General features: G+C 40.4%; 1 protein-coding gene across 1 annotated transcript in view; it reads right to left on the minus strand.

The window, feature by feature from the left end:
• The window catches only part of LOC124805635 (protein O-mannosyl-transferase TMTC1-like), a 654,220-nt gene that overhangs the window by 60,911 nt on the left and 565,905 nt on the right, over nucleotides 1–27,404 (minus strand). Inside the window, exon 13 of the mRNA XM_047266203.1 lies at nucleotides 26,177–26,317. Within this exon, the coding sequence (XP_047122159.1) occupies nucleotides 26,177–26,317 (141 nt within the window). The remainder of the gene's footprint in view (nucleotides 1–26,176; nucleotides 26,318–27,404) is intronic.

Genomic DNA, 27,404 nt, shown 5'->3' on the forward strand with positions numbered 1-27,404 from the left:
GTTTTTCTGAGTGTTGGGTTCTTCGGTGGTTGCTTATTCTACGTGTGCTCCAGATTGTTCATATCTATTTATAAATGGAATTACATTTTCTTTAGAAGTTACGCTAACATGACCTCCAATGCTTACCACTGCCATTAGATCCCTGCACCACAACACTGTGTTATGAACTATTTTTCTGTTTCCTGTGTACTTCAATTTCTTTCAAGAATCTATTAAAATAAATTATGTTTAGAATAATAAAAGTATAACTCTGTTATGTATATAAAGCAGAGCGCATGAGTGTACATGTTAAGTCCAAGATCTCCGCTCAAACACTTGGATCAATGTCAGCCAAATTTGGCACTGGATCAGCAGGCCTCGTAACTCCCTAGCCCCAAGTGAAGCAGAGTTATAATCAAAAATGTGTTTTTTTCAGTCCCTGCTGTATAGTCTGCCCTTCACTGCAGGCTTGTTGTATTCGAACTGTGGTGGCCTGCCTAATAGAATTGCTCTGCTTCGCAGCCTATATTTCATGAGCTGGAAATGGTTCTTGGGGCCTAAACAGTATAAGAAGTGCTTTGTGTTGAAGAAGCATCAGCCTGCATTATCGACCCACATTGCACAGTGGCCTGCATGATGCCATTAGGGGTAGATAAGTGACTTTCAAGCGCTCTGTTTGTAGCCTCGCAATGCATGACTGGCATGTCTTGGGAGTAGTATCGGTCTGATTCATTGAACATTATTGAAGGGCTACATGTGCTGATGAACAAATTTGGAAACATGTTAAGAAAACTGGAGGAGATTATGGATAGAGTGAGGAGGTGGAGGAAATGGACAGAGACATGGGAGGACAGGGAGATGCCTGAAGCAGGTGGAAGGCGCAGACAAGTATTGGGCAGGTGGGAAAGGAAGAGGTGCAAAAAAAGAGAGAGAGGAAGAGTGACAGGAGAGTATAGTCAGAGGGAGAGGGAGGAAGATATAGAGAAAGGGACGTGGAGATGGACAAAGAGAGGGGAGAAGGAGAAGAACAAACAGGGAGAGTTGGGAGGATGAGAAGCACAGATAGAGGAGAGAGGATGAGGTGGCAGACAAAGGAAGGAAGAAGTGACACAGATATGGGCAGGAGGATGTGCGTTGAATAGCTTTGTCAAGAAAATTTTTTTTTCAGTTGTCAGTCTTCTGATTGGTTTCATGGAACCTGTATCCTCAATTATTTGCTGAATGTGTTGCAGTCAGTCTTCCTCTACAGCTTTTACCCTTTACAACTACTTTAGTACCATGGACGTTAATCCCTGATGTGCTAACGGACGTCCTACCATTCTGTTCTTTCTTCTTGTCAGCGTCTTCTATATATTCCTTTCCTCTCCAATTCTGCGGAGAACCTCCTCATCCCTTACATTAACCGTCCACTTAATTTTCAACATTCGTCTCTTGCACCACATTGCAAATGCTTCGGTTCTCTTCCCTTCCAGGTTTTCCACAGTCCATATTTCACTACTGTACAATGCTGTGCTCCAAACGTATCTTCTCAGAAAGTTGTTCCTCAAATTAAGGGCTGTATTTGATACTAGTAGACTTATCTCTGGCAGGATTGACCTATTTGCCAGTACTAATCTGCTTTTGATGTCCTCCCAGCTCCGTCCGACATTGGTTATTTTACGGCCTAGGTAGCAGAATTCCCTAACATCATCTACTTCGTGACCATCATTTCTGGTATTAAGCTTCTCGCTTTTCTCATTCCTGCTGCTTCTCATTATTTTTGTCTTTCTTCGATTTACTCTCAGTTCATATTCTGTACTGACTGGTTATTCCATTCAGGAGGGTAACATTTTCATCAGTGGATCTTACCATTTGATATCCTCTCGGCCTGAATTTTAATTCCACTCTTGAACTGTTTTTTTCATTTTCATCATTGGTTCCTCGGTGTATGGATTGAACAGCAGGGTCGAAAGACTGGTTACCTGTCCCTAATAAGAGCCCTCTGTTCTTCTACTTACACTCTTATTACTCTCACTTGGTTTTGTACATATTGTATTCCTAAGCCTTATCCCTATTTTCAAGAATTTCGAACATTTTGCTACATTTGGCACTGTTGAACGCTTTTCTCAGGTCGACAGATTCTATGAACGTGTCTTGATTTTTCTTTAGTCTTGCTTCGATTATCAAAACACGTCAGAATTGCCTCTCTTGTGCCTTTACCTTTCCTATGGCCAGACTGCTCATCATCTAACACATCCTCAATTGTTTTTTCATTCTCCTTCGTATTATTCTTGTCAGCAGCTTGGGTGCGTGAGCTGTTAAGCTGATTATGCGATAATTCTTGCGCTTCTCGGTTGTTGATATTTTCGGAACTGTTTGGACGATGCTTTTCCGAAAGTCGGATGGTATGCAACTAGCCACATACATTCTATACACCAACGTGAATAGTCCTTTTCTTGCTACTTCCACCTATGATTTTAGAAATTACGATGGAATGTTATGTATCCCTTGTGACTTATTTGATCTTGAGTCGTCCAAAGCTGTTTTAAATTCTGATTCTAATACTGAATCCTCTATCTCTTTCCTTCCTACCACGTCATCAGACAAGCCTTCATCCTCGTAGCGGCTTTAAATGAACTCTTTTCACCTACCTGATCTCTCCACTGCATTAACAGTTAAATCCCCATGGCGTTACTAATGTTACCGTCCTTGCTTTTAATTTCATCTGATTCAGTCCTGCCGACAATAGTTTCTTTCTCTCTTTATTCACATTTTTCATGCAACCATTTCGCCTCAAAGCTCCCTATTTATTTCATTCCTTTTATTTCTGTATTCCTGAATTTCCCTGTACATTTTAGTACTTCCTTCTTTCATCGTTCAACTGAAATATTTCTGCTGTCACCCACGGTTTATTCGCAGTTACCTTTCTTGAACTTATGTTTTGCTTTAAAACTTCTGTGGCTGCCATTTTTTGAGATGTCCATCCCTCTTTAACTGATCTGTCTAATGAACCTTTGCTGTTCTCCTTAGAGAACTTCAAGCCGTATCGTCATTCCTTAGTACTTCCATGTCCCACTTCTTTGCATATTGTGTCTTTCAGACGAGTCTCTTAAACTCTAGCCTACTCTTCATCACTACAAAATTATGAGCTGAATCTATGTCTGCACCTGGGTATGCTTTATAATCCATTATCTGACATCAGAATATCTGCTTGACCATGATATAACATAGCTAAAATTTTTCTGTTGCTCCTGGAATTTTCGATGTATACTTCTTCCTCTGGCGATTTTTGAACAAGGTATTTTGCTATTACTAGCTGAAATTTATTGCAGAACGAACTTTGTCTTTTTTCTCTTAAGTTTTATAGTATCAAGCCCATATTTTTCCTTATCTCTTTCTCCTACTCCTTCACCTACAACCGCATTCCAGTCCCCCATGACTATGAAATTTACATCTCCCTTTACATATTGAATTGCCCATTCAGTATCATGACATGCTTCCTCTGTCTCTTCATCTTTAGCTTGCGATGTCGTCATGAATACCTGAAGTATGGTTGTCGGTGTTGGTTTGCTAGCGATTCTGGCGAAAACAACCCTATCACTGCACTGTTCACAGAAAGACATTCTCTGCCTCACCTTCCTATTCATAATGAATCATGCTCCAGTTATCCCATTTGCTGCTAATGTTGATATCACCCTATCCTCATCTGACCAGAAATCGTTGTCTTGTTTACATTTCTCTTCACTAAGCCCCACTTTATTTAGATTTAGCCTTTGCGTTCCCCTTTTCAGATTTTCTAGCTTCCCTACCGCGTTCAAGCTTCTGACATTCCCTGCCCCGAATAATAGAACGTTATCCTTTCTTTGGTTACTCGATCTTCATCTTATGGTGACCCTCCCCGCGACAATCCCTTCCTGGAGTTCCGAATGGGCGACTGTTCCAGAATCTTTTTGAAGTGGAGAGATCATCATGACACTTTTTCAGTTACAGACCTTATGTTCTGTGTAAAAACATTATATGTCTTAATGTAGCGGTTTTCATTGAATTCTGCATCCCCATACCGTTGATCATTGGTGATTCTTCCAACTCTTGGGGCAGTTCACCACCCCAAGGGAAGAAACAGCCGCGAAGCTCAGTCCGCTCACCCATCCTATTTGACAAGGCCGTTGGCAGAATGAGGGTGAGTTTTTATGCTGGAAGTCTTTGACTTCCAAACCTGAATATTTTTATTCTAAATTTAAGCGGCACAGGCGATCGAATTCGGGACCGAGAAAGCTTTGATTACTAATCAAAAATGTTACCCATGGGCCACGGGTGTAGAATGCATAAGTGGGTGAAATAGCGGCGGGAAGTCTAGTTACATCAATAAGTTGTTTGGGATGTGTGACTCGAGTAGATGTGATAAGACAACCAATGTGCCACCTGTTATTGCAGGTAGCGTTTGTCAGGATCACTACTTATTTTTCGTATTTGAAGCTTTTTGTTTATTAAGAGGAAACTGCTGGTGTTTTGGCTTTGATTTGGTGACAAGATGAAGGTGAAGGGCCACTGTTGAGTGATTTGTTGTTTTCATTGGTTGTCCTCAGCGAATCTGTTGTAAGATGGCGTGGTGCGTTGTGTACCTGATGTAGCGGCCACAGTCACGTGAAAGCTCATCCAGTTTTGATTGATCTGATTTTATTTATTTATTCACTAAGTGAACGTATCAGAATGACCTAGGATTCGTCATTATAATACAATGAAAATAGATAGCTCAAAATATACTTTCAAACGCAATGAATGTTTATCATCAGCAGAAGAGTCAACTACCTCTAGATTATGTACTCTGTTTTCCAGGGGAGACTGGAATCACTCATTTATTATTCCTCTTCCACTTAGTGCTTGTAGATTGTTTAGTAATATTTTATGGTCAACAGTGTCACAAGCCTCGGACAGCTCTATGACCATGCGTGTACCACTGACGGCCGCCCGGTTGGCCGTGTTGTCTAACGCACGACATTCCGGGCGGGAAGGACCGCCTGGTCCCCGGCACGAATTCGCCCGGTGGATTTGTGTCGAGGTCTGGTGAACAGGCCAGTCTGGGGATGGTTTTTAGGCGGTTTTCCATCTGCCTCGGGAACTGTGGGCTGGTTCCCCTTATTCCGCCGCATTTACACTATGTCGGCGATTCATGCGCAAACAAGTTCTCCACGTACGCGTACGCCACCATTACTCTACCACGTAAACATAGGGGTTACACTCGTCTGGTGTGAGACGTTACCTGTGAGGGTCCAACAGGGGCCAAACCACACAATAGCCCTGAATGAGTGGTTCGGTGTGGGGCGGTGGCGGGGTGAAGTGCACTGCGGTAGTCGTCGTGGTGTTATGGACCACTGAGGCTGCGGTGGGGACGGAGCCTCTCCGTCGTTTCTAGGTCCCCGGTTAACATACATACATACATACAATGTGTGTTCAACAGTCGTTCATGTCAAGAGCTTCAAGTACCACTTCCACTAACTCTGGAATGGGCGATATTGTACTTCTCTCACTTCAGAAACCCAACCTTGCCTCGTTAAAAAGGTTGTATTTATTCACGTAACTAATTAATCTGTATTTCATGGTTGCGTCAGTTATGTCTTTGTTTCCTACTGTCTCCAGTGTGATGTTTGCGTAGCATGTTGAGCTAATCATGTAATCTCTTGTACCTGTGACTCCTTGATTAGAGTCTGCTTCTGTCTAACTCATCTTTGTCGTTGTCTTTGTGTTAATAATGACTGAAACGTTACCCACGTAAACTAGTAACGCTACAAAGTGGCGACTATTCCGCAGTTCTAACTTTGCACGTTGTTCATCATTACCTTGGTGCGGCATTGCACATACCACAGTCCTGACAGTCTCTAGTCTTATTTTCTCTGCTTCTGCCCAGGGTACTTCTCAGAGAAAGGCTTTCATTGATCATTTATTCTGTGTGTACCTAACAGAGCTCCAGCGTTGACGAGTACTTTGGATAGCACTCTTACGGCTGTGTCACTGACAGTATTATTGCAGTGTTCACAACCACCTGTAAAGTGTGCAGGACAGGGATTTTGCTGTGGTCATGTAGTGGTAGCCAGGCAAAGTTCATATCTATTGCACTTGTAGCTGTATTGGTATTTTTTTCCCATTGCACTGCCTTTTTTAGCCAAGAACAGATGCAGGCACTACAGCCCCAAGTAAATGCCTTACTGCAGAGACATTCAATTACATCATGTAGTAGGTCTCAGCTACGCCATTGACATGTGCTCTTCGCTTTGTTGGAACTCAGGCTGATGCTTATCTGGAGAAATTTAAGTATATTGTAGGGATATAGATACCTGTCCAGAAACACATGTAGCAGTTTACTTTTCTGTTTCTTGAGCACTGTGTTACGTGGCAGTTTATACACCAAACTGTCACATAACATATTTTATAATGTAAATAGCACTTCCCAATAGTCAAAGTAGTCGATCATTTAATGCGTCATTGTAACTGCTGACAATATTCAAATAATGATAATGATTGGTTAAGTAATTACTTATTTTCTTGCTTTCCCCTCAGTATAGTGATAGGGAACTCTTACTTCCTCCAGGTTCAGGATCCCTTTCAAGATAGCTCGTGCAATATAGAAGTTTACTTAGGAGGATCAGAGAGCATCATAAATGCGTTCACAGCTTAAACGTGTCCACCCTAGAAGGCAGGAGATGCAGAATTCAGTTTGTCCCACCTCATCACAGTGGACGACTTGGAATGCCGACACTGCTGTAACACTCTGTTGTGTAAGATGCTTAAAGAAATCCTTTTGAAAAGGTGATGAAAAACGAGTGTCGCGACCAGAACAGGGAGGTGTGAGCCTGTACAATTCTATGCGGTCATTTCATGAGATAATGTTCATTTAAAACCATAGTAAAAGTGATTCTAACTGGGTCACAACAATTATTTCTTTAGTAGGCACACTTTCCCATATGCGTCTACATGTAATCCCTTTAGTTAGCCAGCTTTATAAATCTGTCATGGAGTGGGAGAGATTTTCTGGCTCCCTCCACATTACAGACCATCACTGGTTAATCATGAGGAAATTTGTAGTGTAGGTGTTTGTTAAACTTATTTATAAGATATTATTGGTTGAAAATCACCAGGTCTGATGCAACTAGCCTATGAGATTCCCACATCGGCAGAAGCAACCAAGTTTGGAGTAATTAGGTCAGAAGAGACTTGCTACACCGAGATTGATGAGTACATCCTTGCTGCTGAAGTGTCACACAGAAGGATTTCTCCTTCTTAGAACGGAGTGCAGAGCGCAGCGGAACTCAGAAATTCCAGCCGTTACTGCCACAATCTTCTACATTAACACCATATAGCACTGGTAACAATGAGCTGGTGATACAATCACTGGATCCCGGGAGACGCAAGGCTACCTTACTTAAACAGTGTTTAACAGAAGTTTTCACGTTTGCAACCAGCTCGTTGCTTCGGTCGTGCACTTTGGAGTTTCTTCTGGTGTTCTTACTTATTTTATACGTTATTTATTTTTCCAGGATCTTTCTTTCGTAGCTATATGGGCTCTTTCATTAATATATTCGTGTGTGTGGTACCCATACTTTCACATTTACTGGAGGCACCTATAGTAATTTTCCCTCAATGCCAAATTTCCATTCTTGTTAAATTTGTATCCTTTTCTGGGGTGCTTACCTCCTCTGTAGGTTACCAGGGACCAGGCTTACAAAATCTTACGGGTATGCTTAAACTCTGAACTGACACTCCACAGCTGCTAATTTCTGTACAGTGTTGCTCATCTCCTGCCTATGAAATTTAGTAATAGTAGGCTTTTTCGGCGTGCAGATATTTCAATAAAATCCTTCTTAGTTTGAACTTATCATATATGATTTTCTTTTATTTTACGAGTCGCTGCCTGCGGAAGGTCAGTGTTCCAGCCAAATTTGCCGTCCGATACATAATTTTAAACTGAACGGAAATTTCAGAATGGTGCACACTCCGCTCCTGAGTATAATATTCGTTCTCGAATTCACATATGTTCGTATCTTTGATGTCTAGGAGTGGCATTCTCAGCTTCAACAACATATTGCAAAGATATTGGCTCACAATCACAAACCAAAATCAATAATACAACACTTACATTTACTCGAGAGCAAGAGTTATACGGAATCTATATAAACGGCTGTTCGCCATCTTCAGACAATCGCTACTGATTGTCTCTATTCTGACCTGTAACAACAGACAAGTAGGCTAAAATTACTTTGTGAAACAGGTTACTCAGGAACAGGAAAGTTGTATGAAAGAGCCGAGTGTCCGTTCTGAAATAGTCAAAGCCGTCTGCCATCGATTGCTTCTCTACCGCGAAAAGTGCTTTCAGCAGTGAAAGCGTCAGACCTCTTTCATTCTCAAGCAGAGAGGTAGGATTCCTGTTAATGAGACTACCAAACACTCAGACTTCAGCGGTCACATCTAGAAATCAATTACAGAACGAAGACGATGCGCAAGAAATGGTGACACCGAAAGAGAAGGCTGAAGTCCTCCGCCTCGTTCTCCTAGGATTCCGATACAGATAAGAGACCACTGGCTCGCCGCCGGGTACCTCATTAACAGAGGTGCAGTCCGTAAGCTTGATGGAGCCTGGGATCGGGCGTATTCAATGGAATTACGTCAGTTTCGGGGGAAGGTGTCAGTCTGTAAATAAACCTATAACATTAACTTTTTTCACAAAGCCTTAGAATAATGTTGCGGTCCCGTCTAAAGACATGCCTATGCAGAGCGTGTTGCTTGTAAGAGAAGAAATTAGCAGATTCATACCTAACTGTATCTGCAGAAAACACGGATGTGATAGCAATACAACAGCAGAAAAATCTTTTGAAATTAAATGATGTTCGCCCGGTTACACAACAATTAGTGGTTTGTGTCACCATAAGGGAATCTGCTGTAGTATTAATCAATTGACTGAACGGTCATCGTATTATAAAGATCACTTTCCCCGGATTACCTTAATCAATTTTTTCACAGTGCCTTATATCTTACTCAAAGTTCTAACAGTATCCTACTTGTCCTGTACGCCTCAGTAGCTTTTCATGGAAGTCCCTTACTCTCTGAAACACAGCGCAGAGGGCAGAATACCCGTATTCTGTTGAACAGAAAACGGAGACCATACAAAGAATCCTCTCCCTCGTGTGTGATATCGAGATGAAGATTTATTCTGGTAAGGGACGGAGCCTACCAGCATCCAAAACCGAGGCCACCACAACGAGCTGTTCTTGTGCTGGAATCGTACTTAATACGTCAGACTCCTGACGGTGGAAGAATTGACCACCATTACTACTTTGCCGACGAGGGGTGAAAGATGGGGGCCTCATGACCCCGATCGCAAAATTTTGCTCACATGTCCAGGGTTAAATTCCAAATCAGTATCTGAAGTGATGGCATATGAAAGTTAACGATTATCCACCAGTCGGCTGAGGACAAGCTTGACAGCCACGTCGGAGCTATTCGAGATGGGGTGGAGTTGGCGCAGGGTTTTTTTACCTTCCTGCATTCCATTCTCTATCTGACTAGGGGACCCTTCCTGCTAGTTATCAGAGATTTCGTCAAAATTTATGGTTTGTCTAGGTCTTGGCCAGAAATGAAAGTGACAGTCGTGGAAGCTCGGGATGGCCCAACGTATACATCGCGGGTCGGGTGAAGGATGAGCCATGTTTGTCAGCATAGATTCCAGGCAGCGGCTCACGCAGCGGATAAAGTACGGAGTGGTAATCCGAGCGTTATGGAATCTGGTTCATACCCAGAAAAACATTTATTTTCGATTTTTACGTTACTTAACTTACACTGAAAATAAGGCAAAATAATCCTCAGTTTATTGTATTTTAATATTTTTATAGAAGGCATCAAAAAGGAAGGTAAATGAAAGATTATGATGATAAATAAATTTCGAAGAAAGGATTTTTGTTATAAATTCACAAAGTCTCTGCATATAAAATTCCAGATAAAGAATGTAAGGAGTACACGAGTTGTTCTTATACAAAATTAGTTCCTCTTATTATTCTCCAGTTAATGATTTACACGCCTTGGGGCTATACTCACCGTGAAACTCGGGAAGCAGTTTGTCTTTTGGTATCTTGCAGCTGTTATAAACGCTGCATTTTCACAAAACAGTGTTGTTTTAAGTTTTCTATAGACAACCAAACTTGGTGTACGTTCATAAAAGGTTTTCTCACATCGCACAGTTCGTAGCAAATGAGCACAACGTTGCTCGAAGGTCAAAATGAAACTAATGGCCGGCCGCGGTGGTCTCGCGGTTCTAGGCGCGCAGTCCGGAACCGCGCGACTGCTACGGTCGCAGGTTCGAATCCTGCCTCGGGCATGGATGTGTGTGATGTCCTTAGGTTAGTTAGGTTTAAGTAGTTCTAAGTTCTAGGGGACTGATGACCACAGCTGTTAAGTCCCATAGTGCTCAGAGCCATTTGAACCATTTGAAACTAATGGAATACGATGTCTTTTACACTTTAATAACAATTGTAAGTAGGTTGTTTAGGTTCTTATATTGGTAACACCACGTAGCGCTCTGTATGACAATCACTGGCTGTGCTGTGTGCAGTCTGTTGCTAGTTTTCATTGTTGTCTGCCATTGTAGTGTTGGGCAGATGGATGTGAACAGTGCGTAGCGTTGAGCAGTTGGAGGTGAGCTGCCAGCAGTGGTGGATGTGGGGAGAGAGATGGAGGAGTTTTGAAATTTGTAAGACTGGATGTCATGAACTGCTATATATATTACAACTTTTTAACACTATTGAGGTAAATACATTGTTTGTTCTCTATCAAAAACTTTCATTTGCTAACTATGCCTATCAGTAGTTAGTGCCTTCAGTAGTTTGAATCTTTTATTTAGCTGGCAGTAGTGGCGCTCGCTGTATTGCAGTAGATCGAGTAACGGAGAATTTTGGTGAGGTAAGTGATTTGTGAAAGGTATAGGTTAATGTTAGTCAGGGCCATTCTTTTGTAGGGATTTTTGAAAGTCAGATTGCGTTGCGCTAAAAGTATTGTGTGTCACTTTAGCGAATGTTTGAGTACGTTCAGTTTTGCTCAGCTGTTTGAAAAGCAAATAATGTAAGAGTTTTATCAGCACAGTAAATCAGAAATTTTTCTAAGGGGACGTTTCTTATGGCGACCCTAACAGGATACCTCACAGGAATCTTCTGATTTTTTCTTGCAGTTTGTGTAATTAGTGTAGATTTTGTTTATTGCTAGTGTGTAGTTGTAGAGAGAATCTCCATTGTAGTTGCAGTCTTTCATTGTTGTACTGAGACATGACAGTGAAGACGAAAGCAGTGTGTTAGCGCCACCATGTAATGAATTAACTAATGTTCAAAGTAGTAATATGGTAATTGTGCATAGGGAAATGGAGCGGGCTGCAAATAATGGTGTAGGCAGTGAAACAATTAGTGAACAGGGAAGCGTTATCGATCGAGCGGTCGGCAACAGCACGCCTCAGGATTCCGAAATGACCGGACACAATCTTGCAAATACTGTAGATTCAGGTTTTGCGTCCTCACCGTTTTCTCAAAAAATTCAAGACACATTTTCTACTTTTCAAAACGCGAATGTTGGCGGTTCAAACACTGCCGAATAGCAATGAGGAACATGTTTCAGACACCAATGCATTGTTATTACAGTTAATGCAACAAATGGGACAAAGGCTACAAAAGTTAGACACAACGCTTGAACAAAATCAGAGACAAACACAGCAAAAGCTTCAAAAGTTAGACACCACACTTGAACAAACACGTGAAGATTTAACTACTGAGTTACATATCATTGAATCGAAATGTCAAAAAGTCTGTAATGACGTAAAAACACAAATTTGTGAGCATTTCCAACCTATTTTTTCGCGTCATGAAAATGCATTACAGAATCAGGAAGCAGCCATAAAAGAACTGCAAACTATTGTTCATGAAAATCACGACAGCTTGCAAGCTAAAATTGACTCAGTTGCATCTACCGATTCGGTTACGCAACTTGCAAAAACTCAGGAAAACTTAAAGGACACAGTAGATACGATTACATCACAAATGGACACTCTGAAACTTGGTTCAGAAAAACACACAGAGGAAATAATTTCGCTATTGGATAAAGTAGCAGAACTTTCAGGTCAGTTCACTAACTTATCTACAAAGGTAGATGATGATCTGAATGACACAGGACCGGTAGCCTTCACGGACACTGAGGAGTATGAACAAATTAGAAAATTCAAACGAAATCAAAATCAAATCAATACACAGTACAAAAGAGAAATCCGGGAACTACAAGATCAGTTGGCACAAGTAATACAAGAATTACATGTTTCAGAGGACACTCGCGCTCCAGTACGGGAAGAGGGACATAGAAATACGGAACAACCACAAAATAATAACACAGGACACTTCGGAAATTATGAAAGAAATTGGCAAGGCGCATTGGATTTTGAGATGGAACCGCCGAAACGACGTAACAATGACCGACATGCGACTCACAGACATAATGATTTTGACTATAAGCTATTCATTACTACACATAAATTCAAAACATTTAAGAATTCTGATAACGACATTCATCCACAAGCGTGGCTTCATCAATTCTCTCATTGTTTTCCTCCCAACTGGCCATTGGAGCACAGATTAGAATTTATGTGTGGCTATTTAGAGAATGAACCAGCTGAAAGAATGCGATCGGTCATTCACGATTGTCACAGTGAAGGAGAATTTTATCATGCTTTCCTCTCAGCGTATTGGTCTCAAGCCACACAAGACGGAGTAAAACATAGCATCATAATGAAGAAACGTTTCGAACAATCTGAATTTTCCAGTCTTGTGAAATATTTTGAAGAAATGTTGCATAAGAATCAGTATCTTTCAAACCCATACAGCCCCTCAGAACTCATGAACTCATCCGCATTTGCTTAATCAAACTGCCTGAACATTTACGACATATTATTTTAGCAGGACGTTACAAAGACGACATTGAAGATTTTCAGGGACTGTTACAAGAACTGGAAATTGACACTGACAATCGTGGAACACGAAAACAGGAACACAACAATTACAGGTCACATCCGTCGCAAAACCGCGATGAAAGAAATAATAACTGGACACGACAAGGCTATTCTCACAACACAAATCGTGACCAAAACAGACACCACCCGTATGACAACCGTTGGCAGTGTAGTAATAATTACAGGGAAAGATCACCTCTCCGTGGTAATGACTCTCACAGAGACAATCAGAGAAACAGACAATATGGGAACCAAAATAATTATTATCAAGGGAGACAGAATAACTTCAGATGCAACGGTTCAGCGCGCAGTTACGATTCAGGGAGAAATTCTCCACCACGTGACCGACAAGAAAGAAACTATGGAATCTACCCACATGACGACAGACGGTATGATCGTAACGACAGACCTGATTTTCATCAGAACTGGCGGGATTCAAACAGAGCAGGGGCCTCTCGACAAGATGAATTTGTAGAAGTTAGGTCTCCAAATCCCAATAACGACGCGCGCCAACAAAGACACATTAGGCAATGACTCATACCGCTGGCAGCCACAAAACGTACTTACGAAACTGACGACGCAGCTGCCGTAGCTAGTAATTACGTAAAAATGGAAGATATTAGGGACATCTTACTACAGGAACACGACGTAAAACATAACAACATTGCATATCCTGTGATTCACGTTACAGTAATTGACGTAAAATTTACGGCAGTACTTGACTCTGGCAGTCCCATTTCAGTAATTAGTGGAACAGCCTTTAGCAAATGCAACAAATCGAAGGATTGCCCCACACTTCCGTTACATAAGATTAAATTACAAGGTGCAATCGTTGGAAAAAGTGTAGATGTACGCCAACAAACCAACTTAGAATTCTTTTGTCAAAGCCACAGCTTCTCTATGAACTTTCTTATTGTTCCATTAATGTCGACGGAAATTATACTTGGAGTAGACTTTTTGAATGAATACAAAGCAATCTTAAACTTTCACGATGCTGAAATAAGTTTAGAGAAAGAAGGTAAGTCAATTGCTTTGAAATTTGAAGATTGGCTCTCATACCATGACGAGGAAATTAATCGGCTTTACCTTCTGTTAGACAACAGTTCGGAATTTTCTACGGAACTAGACACTAACAATCACTCTGCAAGTACTGACAGGGCTCTCGGCATATTTGAAACTAATGAGTTAACTCTGAATAAAATTCAAACAATTGAGAATTGTAATGACACTGATAGGCAGGACCTTTTTGAGAATTTACAAGCACATTCCACAGTTTTTACTCACAAAACAGGAACAATCAAGGGATTTCAATACCAATTTCGTGTTCGTGAGCATACTAAATTTTGTGTGAGACCATACGTAATTCCAGCACATTATAGGGACCGTGTTAGAACAGAAATACAATTTATGCTTGATGAGGGCATTATTGAACCTGCAGTAAGCTCATACAACAATCCATTACATGTTGTTGAGAAGAAAAATGGATCGATCAGGCTTGTCTTAGATTCCAGACAAATCAATACGATCATTATTCCTGAAACAGACAGACCGCAAACGTTGGAAGAACTTCTTCAAAATTTTTATGGTGTAAAAGTGTTGTCTTCCATTGATCTCAGATCCAGCTTTTATCAGATCGAACTTCATCCAGAATGTAGAAAATACACAGCTTTCCTTTGTTTCGGCGTCTGTTATCAGTTTCGGAAACTTCCTTTTGGTTTGAATATTTCTTCGGCAGCATTCATTCATGGGCTAAATTCCATATTACCTGAGTTCTTAAAACGTCACATCACCTTATATGTGGATGATATTCTAATAGCAGAAGCTTCATGGGAACAAAATAATCGCATCCTCAACAGTTTGTTACGTATTTTTGCAGAATCTGGAATTACAGTTAACTTGGAAATGTCTGAATTCGGTAGGTCAAAGGTGAGGGACATATTATTTCTTCTGAAGGCATTCAGCCGGATCCTGAAAAGTTAGAAGCAATCAGAGCCATTCCAGTTCCATCCACAAAAAAAAACAAGTCCGCAGTTTTCTAGGCCTCGTAAATTTTTACCGTCGTTTTCTGAATATGCAAATTCTTGTTACACCAAAACTTTGTTCTCTCACGGGAAAAAATACTATTTGGAACTGGGACGAACAAGCACAGTTGGAATTCAATTCTTTGAAAGAAGCTTTACTTAACGCGCCAATACTAGCTCATCCAGATCTATCACAAGATTTCTGCCTTAGCACGGATTCTTCTAAAGTCGGTCTTAGTGCCCATTTATTTCAAGAAGCCATAGAAAATGACACTACCATTCAGAAAACCATTGCTTTTGCTAGGCGAGTGCTAACAAAATCTGAAAAAAATTATTCCGTTACTGAATTAGAAGCTTTAGCTATCGTTTGGGAATTTAACAAATTCCGTTTCTTTCTTTCTGGTAAGCACGTATAAGTATACAGTGATCATCGTGTATTACAATTTCTTATGTCTTCAAAATTAAATCATGACAGGTTAAAACGTTGGGCATTGTTTCTGCAAGAATTCCACTTCACAATAGTCTATATTCCCGGCAAGGAGAACATTGTTGCGGACGCACTGTCACGCGCACCGGCTGGGCCTGAGAAAAGTAACACAGAAGGCAACCTCGAGAAAAATTTCTGTATTCTTTACTTTCAGAAAGTCGCCTTTGAAAACTTCATCACCACATCTTTAAAGGACATTGCTCATGAACAAGGTAAAGATCCGATTTGGAAAGACATCAAGAGCAAATGGCATGAAAAGACACACACACAGATTTGGCATTACTATCTGGTTAGAAACAACATACTATTCAAACGCTGCACTGTTGATGACAAGCTATGAGTACTTTCCATTCCTGACGATTTTGGTAATAAGCTCATTTGGTACATTCATTTCAACTATGCACATTTTGGCCCACGAAAATGTTATCATATTCTTCGAACGACTTGTCATTTTAACAATATGGAAAAGAGAATTCGAAGAGTCTTGTCTATTTGCAAACTTTGTCAAAAGGCGAAACCATCTACTATCTCCCATCGTGCTCCGCCGTTTCCTATCATTCCTTCTAAATAAAAAGAATTTGCTGCTGTTGATCTCTTGGGACCGCTTGTCAGAACATCTAATGGATTTTCGTACGTTCTAGTCGCTGTTGAACTTACTTCAAAATTTGTTTCTTTCACACCGTTACGTAAAGCCACTGGACGGTCTGTATCCAACGCCTTTGTTAAAAATTTCTTACGTGAAGTTGGACACGTTAGTAAAGTCATTTCAGATAACGGACCGCAATTCAGATCTGCTGTTTGGTCACGCATGCTTCGGAATCATAAAATCAAACCTGTTTTTATTTCATTGAACTCACCACATTGTAACCCCTCTGAACGGATTATGAAAGAAATCAATAAGCTTTGCAGACTTTATTGTCACAGAAAGCATCAGCATTGGGACAGATATTTACACTTATTTCAAAACGTGCTGAATGAAATGCCTCATGACGCCACTGCTTTACCACCTACTCTTGTACTAAAGAAAGAAGAACCACCGAACAGAATCAGAGAGCTTGTACCTTTCCCGAATACATGTTAACTTCGACACAAAGACATAATTGATTTGGCTATTATAAATATAAAATCTGCAGCAGACAAAAGGAGAAAACTAAATGGTAAAGCAAATGCAAAGAAATTATATATTGGTCAGAAAGTTCTCATTAAAGCTCGTTCATTGTCACATAAGAAGAAACACTTGAGTCACAAATTCTTTCTAGTTTACAATGGACCTTACAGAATCCGACGTATACCACATGATAATTGCGTTGAAGTTGAAACTCTGCGTACTAGGAAGAGTAAAGGTTTACACCACATTTCACATGTAAAACCGTTTATTGAAAGATAATCTGCTTTTTAACTTTGTCTTTGCCATATAACTTTTCACTTTACATTGCTAGTATGCTTTGTCAGACTTAGAATCTATTAACATACAACAATGTTTGAAGTTAAATATCCAGTCAATAACCAAGAGAACTTATTTAAAAAGAAATTACGAATGCATTGTTATTGTGAACAGACAACAGAGTGTTATTGTGTGTGTACATTCTTGCTTGTTAGTTGCACGATTACGTAACGACTATAAGGCTCACATACTTAGAACATTTACCAGTACTGCTAATGGGATTTTAATGCAACATTTTGCTTTACTTGAAAATACATTCTGGATTTAAAGTACTTTCTGTGAGATACCACATGACACAGTGGTTAGTTTATGTGACAGCTACACGATTTTATCACGACGCTACTAATGAGTGACAATTTACAATGTTGCTCTTGCGGTGTATCTGTTTTATATCTGCCCAGTTCTTCTGAATTCTTCTGGAAAGTAAAACATCTTTTAGTAGTGACTTTTGTGGTATAGCTACACTGAGACAGCCTTTTCCATAGCACAACAATACGTTACAGCACAGTACTTTCTTCATCATGGCAATAAGCGTAATATCTAAGATATCTATACGCAAAGCATTTCACTTTTGTTTATCATGAGGTACTTCTGCAGAACTTAGCTTTCGGAGGACGATAACTACGACACTTCCACAGAGATTATCTTACAACAAGACGCACAGTTTACCGCTACAGTACACGTATTTGAGTGATTAATTTTGTACTTAAATCATTTATTTTTAAAGATATTTAAAGTACAATGATACAAAGGTTTTCCATGACACATTTCATTCCATTGCTGTAATCTGTAACACCTGAGGGTACAATTACATGAATCCTCAGGGGGTACACGCCTACTTTGTGTACCATGTGTTTGGCAAGCACAAGGAGCCCTAGCTAATATGGTATTTGCTTATACAACTTTACACATCGTTACCATATTTCTCTAACACATATATTACACAGCTATCTGATTATTTAACAGAGAAACAAACATTTTTTTACTACATCAGTGACACATGTTTACGCAGTTAGACAGTTGGGTAACTTCACACTTACGAAATTGTATTTTGTCTGTACTTTGTGAACTGTTCATATTTTTTTGGAACCATTGTGATACTATGAGAGTGTTGAATGATGTATTTGGTAAGGGAGCATGATTTTTAAAGTACGTTTGAGGTAGATGACACTATTGAAATGAGCAGAGAATATTTTTTAGGGTTTGAAATTGTTGGAGGAAGCTATGACGTTTTGAGATTTGACTGAGGTGTTATGATGTTATTTTTACGACGACGATGTGTATTATGCTGTTGAGGTATGTTTATGATCAATAAGATGATGCTACCATATATGAGGAATTTGATTATGCTACGTATTTATTATGATGAAATATTGAAGAAGTGTCGACGAATACGTATATGAATAATGAGTAGTGTTTAGGGACTCTGATTTGTGTAAAAGGATGTTGGAAACCAAGAATCATACTTTAAGAGTTATGAAATGTGTGTAAATGCGTGAATGTATCACAATGCCGACGAAAACTTTTTGAACACTGTTATATTCATAGGATTTTGTTTCTACACAATTGCAACACAAATTCTCGACCAGTGAAATATTTTTATATGACACTGTCACTGTAGCTGAAACTGCTGTCGTAAATAAAAAGTTAAGTGACCACCTTCACGTAATGCGTCGTGGGCACCCAGCTGTGCAACAGACACCTGGAAAAAAGCCATTAGTGTGTGCCTTTCAGAGGCACAGGTGGAGAAGGAAAAAAAAAGAGGCCATTAACCTCGCTATTGACATTCCTTTGTAGAAAGCATCGTAAATACGACACCCTCAAACTTGAAAACATGATTACACTGTAGAGTTCTTAATTTATGATATTTACTGAAATGAAATGATGAGAAACATTTCATGTCTATTGTCTTGCTAGTTGAAAGATTGTTTACTGCATTATGAAATGCCATATGGCTAGTGAATGACGTTTCACGCCTTGCTTTGCCTATTTTGTTTAATATCTAGTTCCTAGCTGCACTGCAGCATTGGTTAAAATAAAATTTTATAGATGTACTAATATAAATATTTTATGCCTACAGATCCAGTAAAAAATAACTTTGTGATGGATGTACTCCAAAAAAAAAATGAGGGAGCACAAAAAGACATTTCCACTTCACAGGAACTGCATACATAATTTTTGTCAGTGACTTGGTAACTTGTCTGCTAGAGCAAGTTACAGTGATGCATCACTCTAGTGTTAAGATGTGACATAGGTATTAAACATGGCCATTTTTACTGTAATATTTTTTCTGCTTGAGCTTTGTCATGTTCAGATATAAGTTATTGCATTTGCTGCTGCTGTTTGCCAGGCATAATGTTACTGAATTTGACTTTGTATTACGCTGTTAAGCCAGTTTTACTACGGATTTATTTTTCCTGCACAGTGCCTTATATTAGTTGTAATATTGCAATTGCTTTGCCAGTTTCCATTTTTTTTGTCATTGCTGTTTGTGTTAATTGTTTTGTGCTGCTGCATTGCCTCGTCCCTTAGTTTATGCATCTGAGCTCAGTATATTTAAGTTAGCTTAAGAGAGGGTAGCCTATAAGAGAATGAGTTGCGATGAATTTGAAGAAATGCACTGAGAGGTTATACGAGAAAAGTACGGAAAGCAGGTGTAGATAGGACTTTTTGGAAATAATGAAGAATGAAGGGAGATCTCCGAGAAGTAAAGAAAGTTTTGTTTGCAAAATACTGCAGTAAAACAAACCCTGTCCTTTCCTTGTGTTATCCCACTATGTGTTTGTGTACCCTTGTGTATTTATGTTCTTCCTGTCTTTATATGTTTATCTGATAAGACTTATGTTGTAGAATTTTTCTCATACTCAGCTACATGAACTATGATGAGGAATACTTTTATCCTCAAATATAATTTGCATTAATAGTATGTTATTTACTTTGTAAAGATGTTAGACACTATTAATTCTGTTCTGTTTTAATGCTCATGTGTGAAGTTGATGTTTTAATAATTATTCTGATCTTTTATGTATTTACTTATGTCATAATTCCTGTAACACTGATGTATATGTTTATTTCTATTCTTTTGTAAAGCCCCTATTACTACAAATGTTATCTGTATTATTATGTTTTCAATGATGTATTTTGTACCTTTGTAATTGTATTCTTATATTGTAGATTTATAATTGTATAGACACCAGTTCAAATTAAGTATCATTTCACTGCACACGTTTCTGTTGGTCATAATATATGCACAGTATGTGAGATGTTGGGACTGTTAGTGCATGCACGTGTGTTGATAATTCAGCAAGGGACTGGATAACAGCATTGCTGGTTCTTAGGACATTCCAAAAAAAATTTTTGTGAGTGCACAAGTGGTGGTTTATGGACTTGCTATAATCTCCGCAAGACTCTTCGATGGTGATTGTGCACCTGCACAGTCGCAACAGATGGTTGCTGGCCGTCTCTACAAGGACTACAGTGGGTCGGAATCTTTCATGGCCCACCAATACCATTATTTCAACAAGGACTGAAGTGGGTCTGCACCTCTGACGGTCCACCAATACCATAATCTCTACAAGGACTGCAGTGGGTCTGCTCTGTGATGACCTACCTACCAATATTCTTCCAAACTTCGACTGACTTTGCTGTGGGTTTGCTCTGTTGTGGCCCATTACCTGTCTGCATGTCAAGAGTCAGCACTGTCCTTCCATTGGAAGGACAACACTACTTCTTCAAGACTGCATGGAAATCCACTACTTCCATGTGCATTTTCTTTTACTGCTCAGACTTTGAGAAAAACACTGCAATTTTACTGTTATGAACGATCAGGACTGTCTTTATGGACTGTGAGAAAATTTTAGCTTTTGACCAACATTGTATCAATAAGTGTGTGCATTTGAATTCTTTGTTATTGTAATTGTGAAAAAATTTTACCACATATGTACTGGCCAGTGCCCAAAACAATTTGTAAAATTTTTTGTGGGGAGCATGGGTGCTATGTAAGTAGGTTGTTTAGGTTCTTATATTGTTAACATCACGTAGCGCTCTGTATGACAATCACTGGCTGTGCTGTGTGCAGTCTGTTGCTAGTTTGCATTGTTGTCTGCCATTGTAGTGTTGGGCAGATGGATGTGAATAGTGCGTAGCATTGAGCAGTTGGAGGTGAGCCGCCAGCAGTGGTGGATGTGGGGAGAGAGATGGCGGAGTTTTGAAATTTGTAAGACTGGATGTCATGAACTGCTATACACATTATGACTTTGAACACTATTGAGGTAAATACATTGTTTGTTCTCTATCAAAAACTTTCATTTGCTGACTATGCCTATCAGTAGTTAGTGTCTTCAGTAGTTTGAATCTTTTATTTAGCTGGCAGTAGTGGCGCTCGCTGTATTGCAGTAGTTCGAGTAACAGAGATTTTTGGTGAGGTAAGTGATTTGTGAAAGGTATAGGTTAATGTTAGTCAGGGCCATTCTTTTGTAGGCATTTTTGAAAGTCAGATTGCGTTGCGCTAAAAGTATTGTGTGTCACTTTAGCGAATGTTTGAGTACGTTCAGTTTTGCTCAGCTGTTTGAAAAGCAAATAATGTAAGAGGTTTATTAGCACAGTAATTCAGAAATTTTTCTAAGGGGACGTTTCAGAATCCCTTCTTCGAAAGTTATTTGCAGAGTCGTCATGGACGCTGTAATTAAAATACGTTCGTGAATATTTATTTTCTATCCGAAATTTTCATTTACCTTTCCTTTTATGCCTTTTGTGAAGATACTAAGAAATGAATTATTGGGAAAATTAAGGCTTATTTGCAGTGTAAGTAACGCAAAAATTAAAAAAAAAATATAAATAAGATCTCGCTAGAGACTGGACGCAACGGCCCTTGGATTACCGTTCCGTGCTCTTTCCGCGGTGCCATCCGTTGCTTGGAATCTAACATAAATGGCTCACACCTCGCCCTACCCACACCAAAAATATTAGTTTGGTGCCAAAACTGTGGCGTTCTAGCTCTCAGACTTCAGTCACTTTCATTGCTGGCCAAACATTACATAAGCGGTAAGATTGGACGAAATCGAGTAGGAGCGGCCCCTTTGCAACATATGTACTGGTCTGGCTGCTGTACAGAGCACTTTATGTAACTGTCATTCCATTTCCTAATCCATTTCCGAGTAGAAAGAAGTGAATGTCTATGTAATTGTGCGATGCCAAATCGGTCCAAGATGGAAGCAGTTGAAAATTTCTCCTGTCTGTTGAAATTTCTAGTTGTCTGTACTTAGTCAATAGCGTTTCTGGATATGATCGTCTCCTTCCCTCCTCTGATTTGCACTTAAACTCACAGTGAGTTTTCGTAACCGTGAAACGTTCCTTTCGTCCGTAAGTCAAAGTTTCTGAAGCGCGTCGTACGATGTTCCAATCGCGGCTGCAGCCAGAACACAAGCACACTTGGTGATTTGCAGAACGCGAGACAAATTACGTGCCTTACAGCTCCGCGGGTGTAACCGGAATCGTGTTTCGTCTGGCTCCTATTAAGTCTCTGCTCTCCTACACTATCAATTCAATCTAAATAACGATCAGTAACCTCATATCGAGCCGATATACACTTTACAGTTGTTGTTGTTGTTGTGGTCTTCAGTCCTGAGACTGGTTTGATGCAGCTCTCCATGCTACTCTATCCTGTGCAAGCTTTTTCATCTCCCAGTACCTACTGCAACCTACATCCTTCTGAATCTGCTTAGTGTATTCATCTCTTGGTCTCCCTCTACGATTTTTACCCTCCACGCTGCCCTCCAATACTAAATTGGTGATCCCTTGATGCCTCAGAACATGTCCTACCAACCGATCCCTTCTTCTGGTCAAGTTGTGCCACAAACTTCTCTTCTCCCCAATCCTATTCAATACTTCCTCATTAGTTATGTGATCTACCCATCTAATCTTCAGCATTCTTCTGTAGCACCACATTTCGAAAGCTTCTATTCTCTTCTTGTCCAAACTATTTATCGTCCATGTTTCACTTCCATACATGGCTACACTCCATACGAATACTTTCAGAAATGACTTCCTGACACTTAAATCAATACTGGATGTTAACAAATTTCTCTTCTTCAGAAACGCTTTCCTTGCCATAGCCAGCCTACATTTTATATCCTCTCTACTTCGACCATCATCAGTTATTTTGCTCCCCAAATAGCAAAACTCCTTTACTACTTTAAGTGTCTCATTTCCTAATCTAATTCCCTCAGCATCACCCGACTTAATTAGACTACATTTCATTATCCTTGTTTTGCTTTTGTTGATGTTCATCTTATATCCTCCTTTCAAGACACTGTCCATTCCATTCAACTGCTCTTCCAAGTCCTTTGCTGTCTCTGACAGAATTACAATGTCATCGGCGAACCTCAAAGTTTTTATTTCTTCTCCATGAATTTTAATACCTACTCCGAATTTTTCTTTTGTTTCCTTTACTGCTTGCTCAATATACAGATTGAACAACATCGGGGAGAGGCTACAACCCTGTCTTACTCCCTTCCCAACCACTGCTTCCTTTTCATGTCCCTCGACTCTTATAACTGCCATCTGGTTTCTGTACAAATTGTAAATAGCCTTTCGCTCCCTGTATTTTACCCCTGCCACCTTTAGAATTTGAAAGAGAGTATTCCAGTCAACATTGTCAAAAGCTTTCTCTAAGTCTACAAATGCTAGAAACGTAGGTTTGCCTTTCCTTAATCTTTCTTCTAATATAAGTCGTAAGGTCAGTATTGCCTCACGTGTTCCAGTGTTTCTACGGAATCCAAACTGATCTTCCCCGAGGTCCGCTTCTACTAGTTTTTCCATTCGTCTGTAAAGAATTCGTGTTAGTATTTTGCAGCTGTGACTTATTAAGCTAATAGTTCGGTAATTTTCACATCTGTCAACACCTGCTTTCTTTGGGATTGGAATTATTATATTCTTCTTGAAGTCTGAGGGTATTTCGCCTGTTTCATACATCTTGCTCACCAGATGGTAGAGTTTTGTCAGGACTGGCTCTCCCACGGCCGTCAGTAGTTCCAATGGAATATTGTCTACTCCGGGGGCCTTGTTTCGACTCAGGTCTTTCAGTGCTCTGTCAAACTCTTCACGCAGTATCATATCTCCCATTTCATCTTCATCTACATCCTCTTCCATTTCCATAATATTGTCCTCAAGTACATCGCCCTTGTATAGACCCTCTATATACTCCTTCCATCTTTCTGCTTTCCCTTCTTTGCTTAGAACTGGGTTTCCATCTGAGCTCTTGATATTCATACAAGTCGTTCTCTTATCTCCAAAGGTCTCTTTAATTTTCCTGTAGGCGGTATCTATCTTACCCCTAGTGAGATAGGCCTCTACATCCTTACATTTGTCCTCTAGCCATCCCTGCTTAGCCATTTTGCACTTCCTGTCGATCTCATTTTTGAGACGTTTGTATTCCTTTTTGCCTGTTTCACTTACTGCATTTTTATACTTTCTCCTTTCATCAATTAAATTTAGTATTTCTTCTGTTACCCAAGGATTTCTACTAGCCCTCGTCTTTTTACCTACTTGATCCTCTGCTGCCTTCACTACTTCATCCCTCAAAGCTACCCATTCTTCTTCTACTGTATTTATTTCCCCCATTCCTGTCAATTGCTCCCTTATGCTCTCCCTGAATCTCTGTACAACCTCTGGTTCTTTTAGTTTATCCAGGTCCCATCTCCTTAATTTCCCACCTTTTTGCAGTTTCTTCAGTTTTAATCTACAGGTCATAACCAATAGATTGTGGTCAGAGTCCACATCTAGGTCCCATCTCCTTAATTTCCCACCTTTTTGCAGTTTCTTCAGTTTTAATCTACAGGTCATAACCAATAGATTGTGGTCAGAGTCCACATCTGCCCCTGGAAATGTCTTACAATTTAAAACCTGGTTCCTAAATCTCTGTCTTACCATTATATAATCTATCTGATACCTTTTAGTATCTCCAGGGTTCTTCCATGAATACAACCTTCTTTCATGATTCTTAAACCAAGTGTTAGTTATGATTATGTTGTGCTCTGTGCAAAATTCGACCAGGCGGCTTCCTCTTTCATTTCTGTCCCCCAATCCATATTCACCTACTATGTTTCCTTCTCTCCCATTTCCTACACTCGAATTCCAGTCACCCATGACTATTAAATTTTCGTCTCCCTTCACAATCTGAATAATTTCTTTTATTTCATTATATATTTCTTCAATTTCTTCGTCATCTGCAGAGCTAGTTGGCATATAAACTTGTACTACTGTAGTAGGCGTGGGCTTCGTATCTATCTTGGCCACAATAATGCGTTCACTATGCTGTTTGTAGTAGCTTACCCGCATTCCTATTTTCCTATTCATTATTAAACCTACTCCTGCATTACCCCTATTTGATTTTGTGTTTATAACCCTGTAGTCACCTGACCAGAAGTCTTGTTCCTCCTGCCACCGAACTTCACTAATTCCCACTATATCTAACTTCAACCTATCTATTTCCCTTTTTAAATTTTCTAACTTACCTGCCCGATTAAGGGATCTGACATTCCACGCTCCGGTCCGTAGAACGCCAGTTTTCTTTCTCCTGATAACGACATCCTCTTGAGTAGTCCCCGCCCGGAGATCCGAATGGGGGACTATTTTACCTCCGGAATATTTTACCCAAGAGGACGCCATCATCATGTAATCATACAGTAAAGCTGCATGCCCTCGGGAAAAATTACGGCTGTAGTTTCCCCTTGCTTTCAGCCGTTCGCAGTACCCGCACAGCAAGGCCGTTTTGGTTATTGTTACAAGGCCAGATCAGTCAATCATCCAGACTGTTGCCCTTGCAACTACTGAAAAGGCTGCTGCCCCTCTTCAGGAACCACACGTTTGTCTGGCCTCTCAACAGATACCCCTCCGTTGTGGTTGCACCTACGGTACGGCTATCTGTATCGCTGAGGCACGCAAGCCTCCCCACCAACGGCAAGGTCCATGGTTCATGGGGGGACTTTACAGTAAGTAACCTGATTGATCACAACGTATCACTTGCCCCCGCCCTTTCAGGAATACGTAACCGAAGCACCACCTCCGCCCAGATGGAACACGACTTCGCCAGCCCACAAGGGTCGCCGGCGAATCTACGAATTCCGTAGTCCCAAGCCGCTCCATTACATAATTTTACACTTATGCCTTTCACCCAATCAGTAACACAAGCAGAATGTAGTAATTTGGCAGTTCCTGCTCCCGCTAACAGGCGTGGCACTCACCGGTAGAGCTGTCCCAGGTTGTAGTGGGCGTGCACGTGGCCGGGCGCGTGCCGTATGGCGGCTAGGAAGTGCGCCTCCGCCTCGTCGGCACGCAGCAGCGTCCCCAGGTTGTTGTGCGCGCTCGCATACGTTGGCCACAGCCTGTGGGCAGCACAGAGCAGGTCTGCTTATTGAAACGCTCAGGTCTCCACCCCACACATACACACACACACACACACACAAACACACACTCACACTAGTTCGTCATTGTACCTGTCTTCACGACAGACAGCAGGCAGTGGTTCATTTTCCTGGGTACTTACACACTCAAATGAGAAATGGACTCCCCTAAAGCCATCATACAGACACAGCAAATTTTAACAACCTAAGGGGCAATAGAGGCCACAATTGTAAGATTGGCATAATATCGCTGGAAACTGTGCATTAATAATCGTGGTACAGTAAAATCTTCAATGTCCTCAGTTGGAGGTTTTCTCGTTTCTGGCGAAAGGTCGTTGGGAATATCGAAGGTGACCGCAGATAATGCAACCATTGTCGAGGAGGAGGTAGCAGATGGGATGACCTTGAAGAGTTTTTCCGGCAGCTGTAGAAAAAGTGTACTGTGCTGAAAAGTTCCGTTCGATTTTGTTCTTTGTCGCTCCAGAATTTTAATGTTTGAACTGCACAGGCAGTGTCCATTCGTTAATCTTTGTGTCTGTACCTAGGATCACATTATATAGGGCTCTGCTTTGGCGAACTTACATTGTGTTATGAGGCAGCTTTTCCCAGGAACTGTCATTTGATCTCCTGTAAAATCTAGTTTGCATATCCCACTAGTCAATCAAGTCAAACCACTAACGCTGCCTGAAAATTGCAAGCAATAATGACAGCTGGCAATGATTACATTTCTTCACAAACGAGTCTTTGGTAGGATCATCCTCAGCTGTAACAGTTAATTTTTTGGCAAGAACTAGAATTAAATTAGAAGTGCAATAATTTTGGCAAGAACTTCGTAAACTGCCCAATTTTGAACCAATTCTGTAAAGGCACTACTGGATTCGTGATGTATAGCTTCATGTTGAGGTGCACATAAACACCAAAACATGATAAATAATATGTCGGAAAATATAGGAGGCCAAACCTTCATAGTTAAAACCATAATGTCCATAGGCGACTGACCAATGAAAAACAAGGTGAGTGGTGGAAAACAACCAGTGCCATGTAACAAGGATGCACCAACAATATTCAG

The sequence above is a fragment of the Schistocerca piceifrons genome, chromosome 7, assembly GCF_021461385.2.
Source record: "Schistocerca piceifrons isolate TAMUIC-IGC-003096 chromosome 7, iqSchPice1.1, whole genome shotgun sequence".
In the NCBI taxonomy this organism is placed as follows: domain Eukaryota; kingdom Metazoa; phylum Arthropoda; class Insecta; order Orthoptera; family Acrididae; genus Schistocerca; species Schistocerca piceifrons.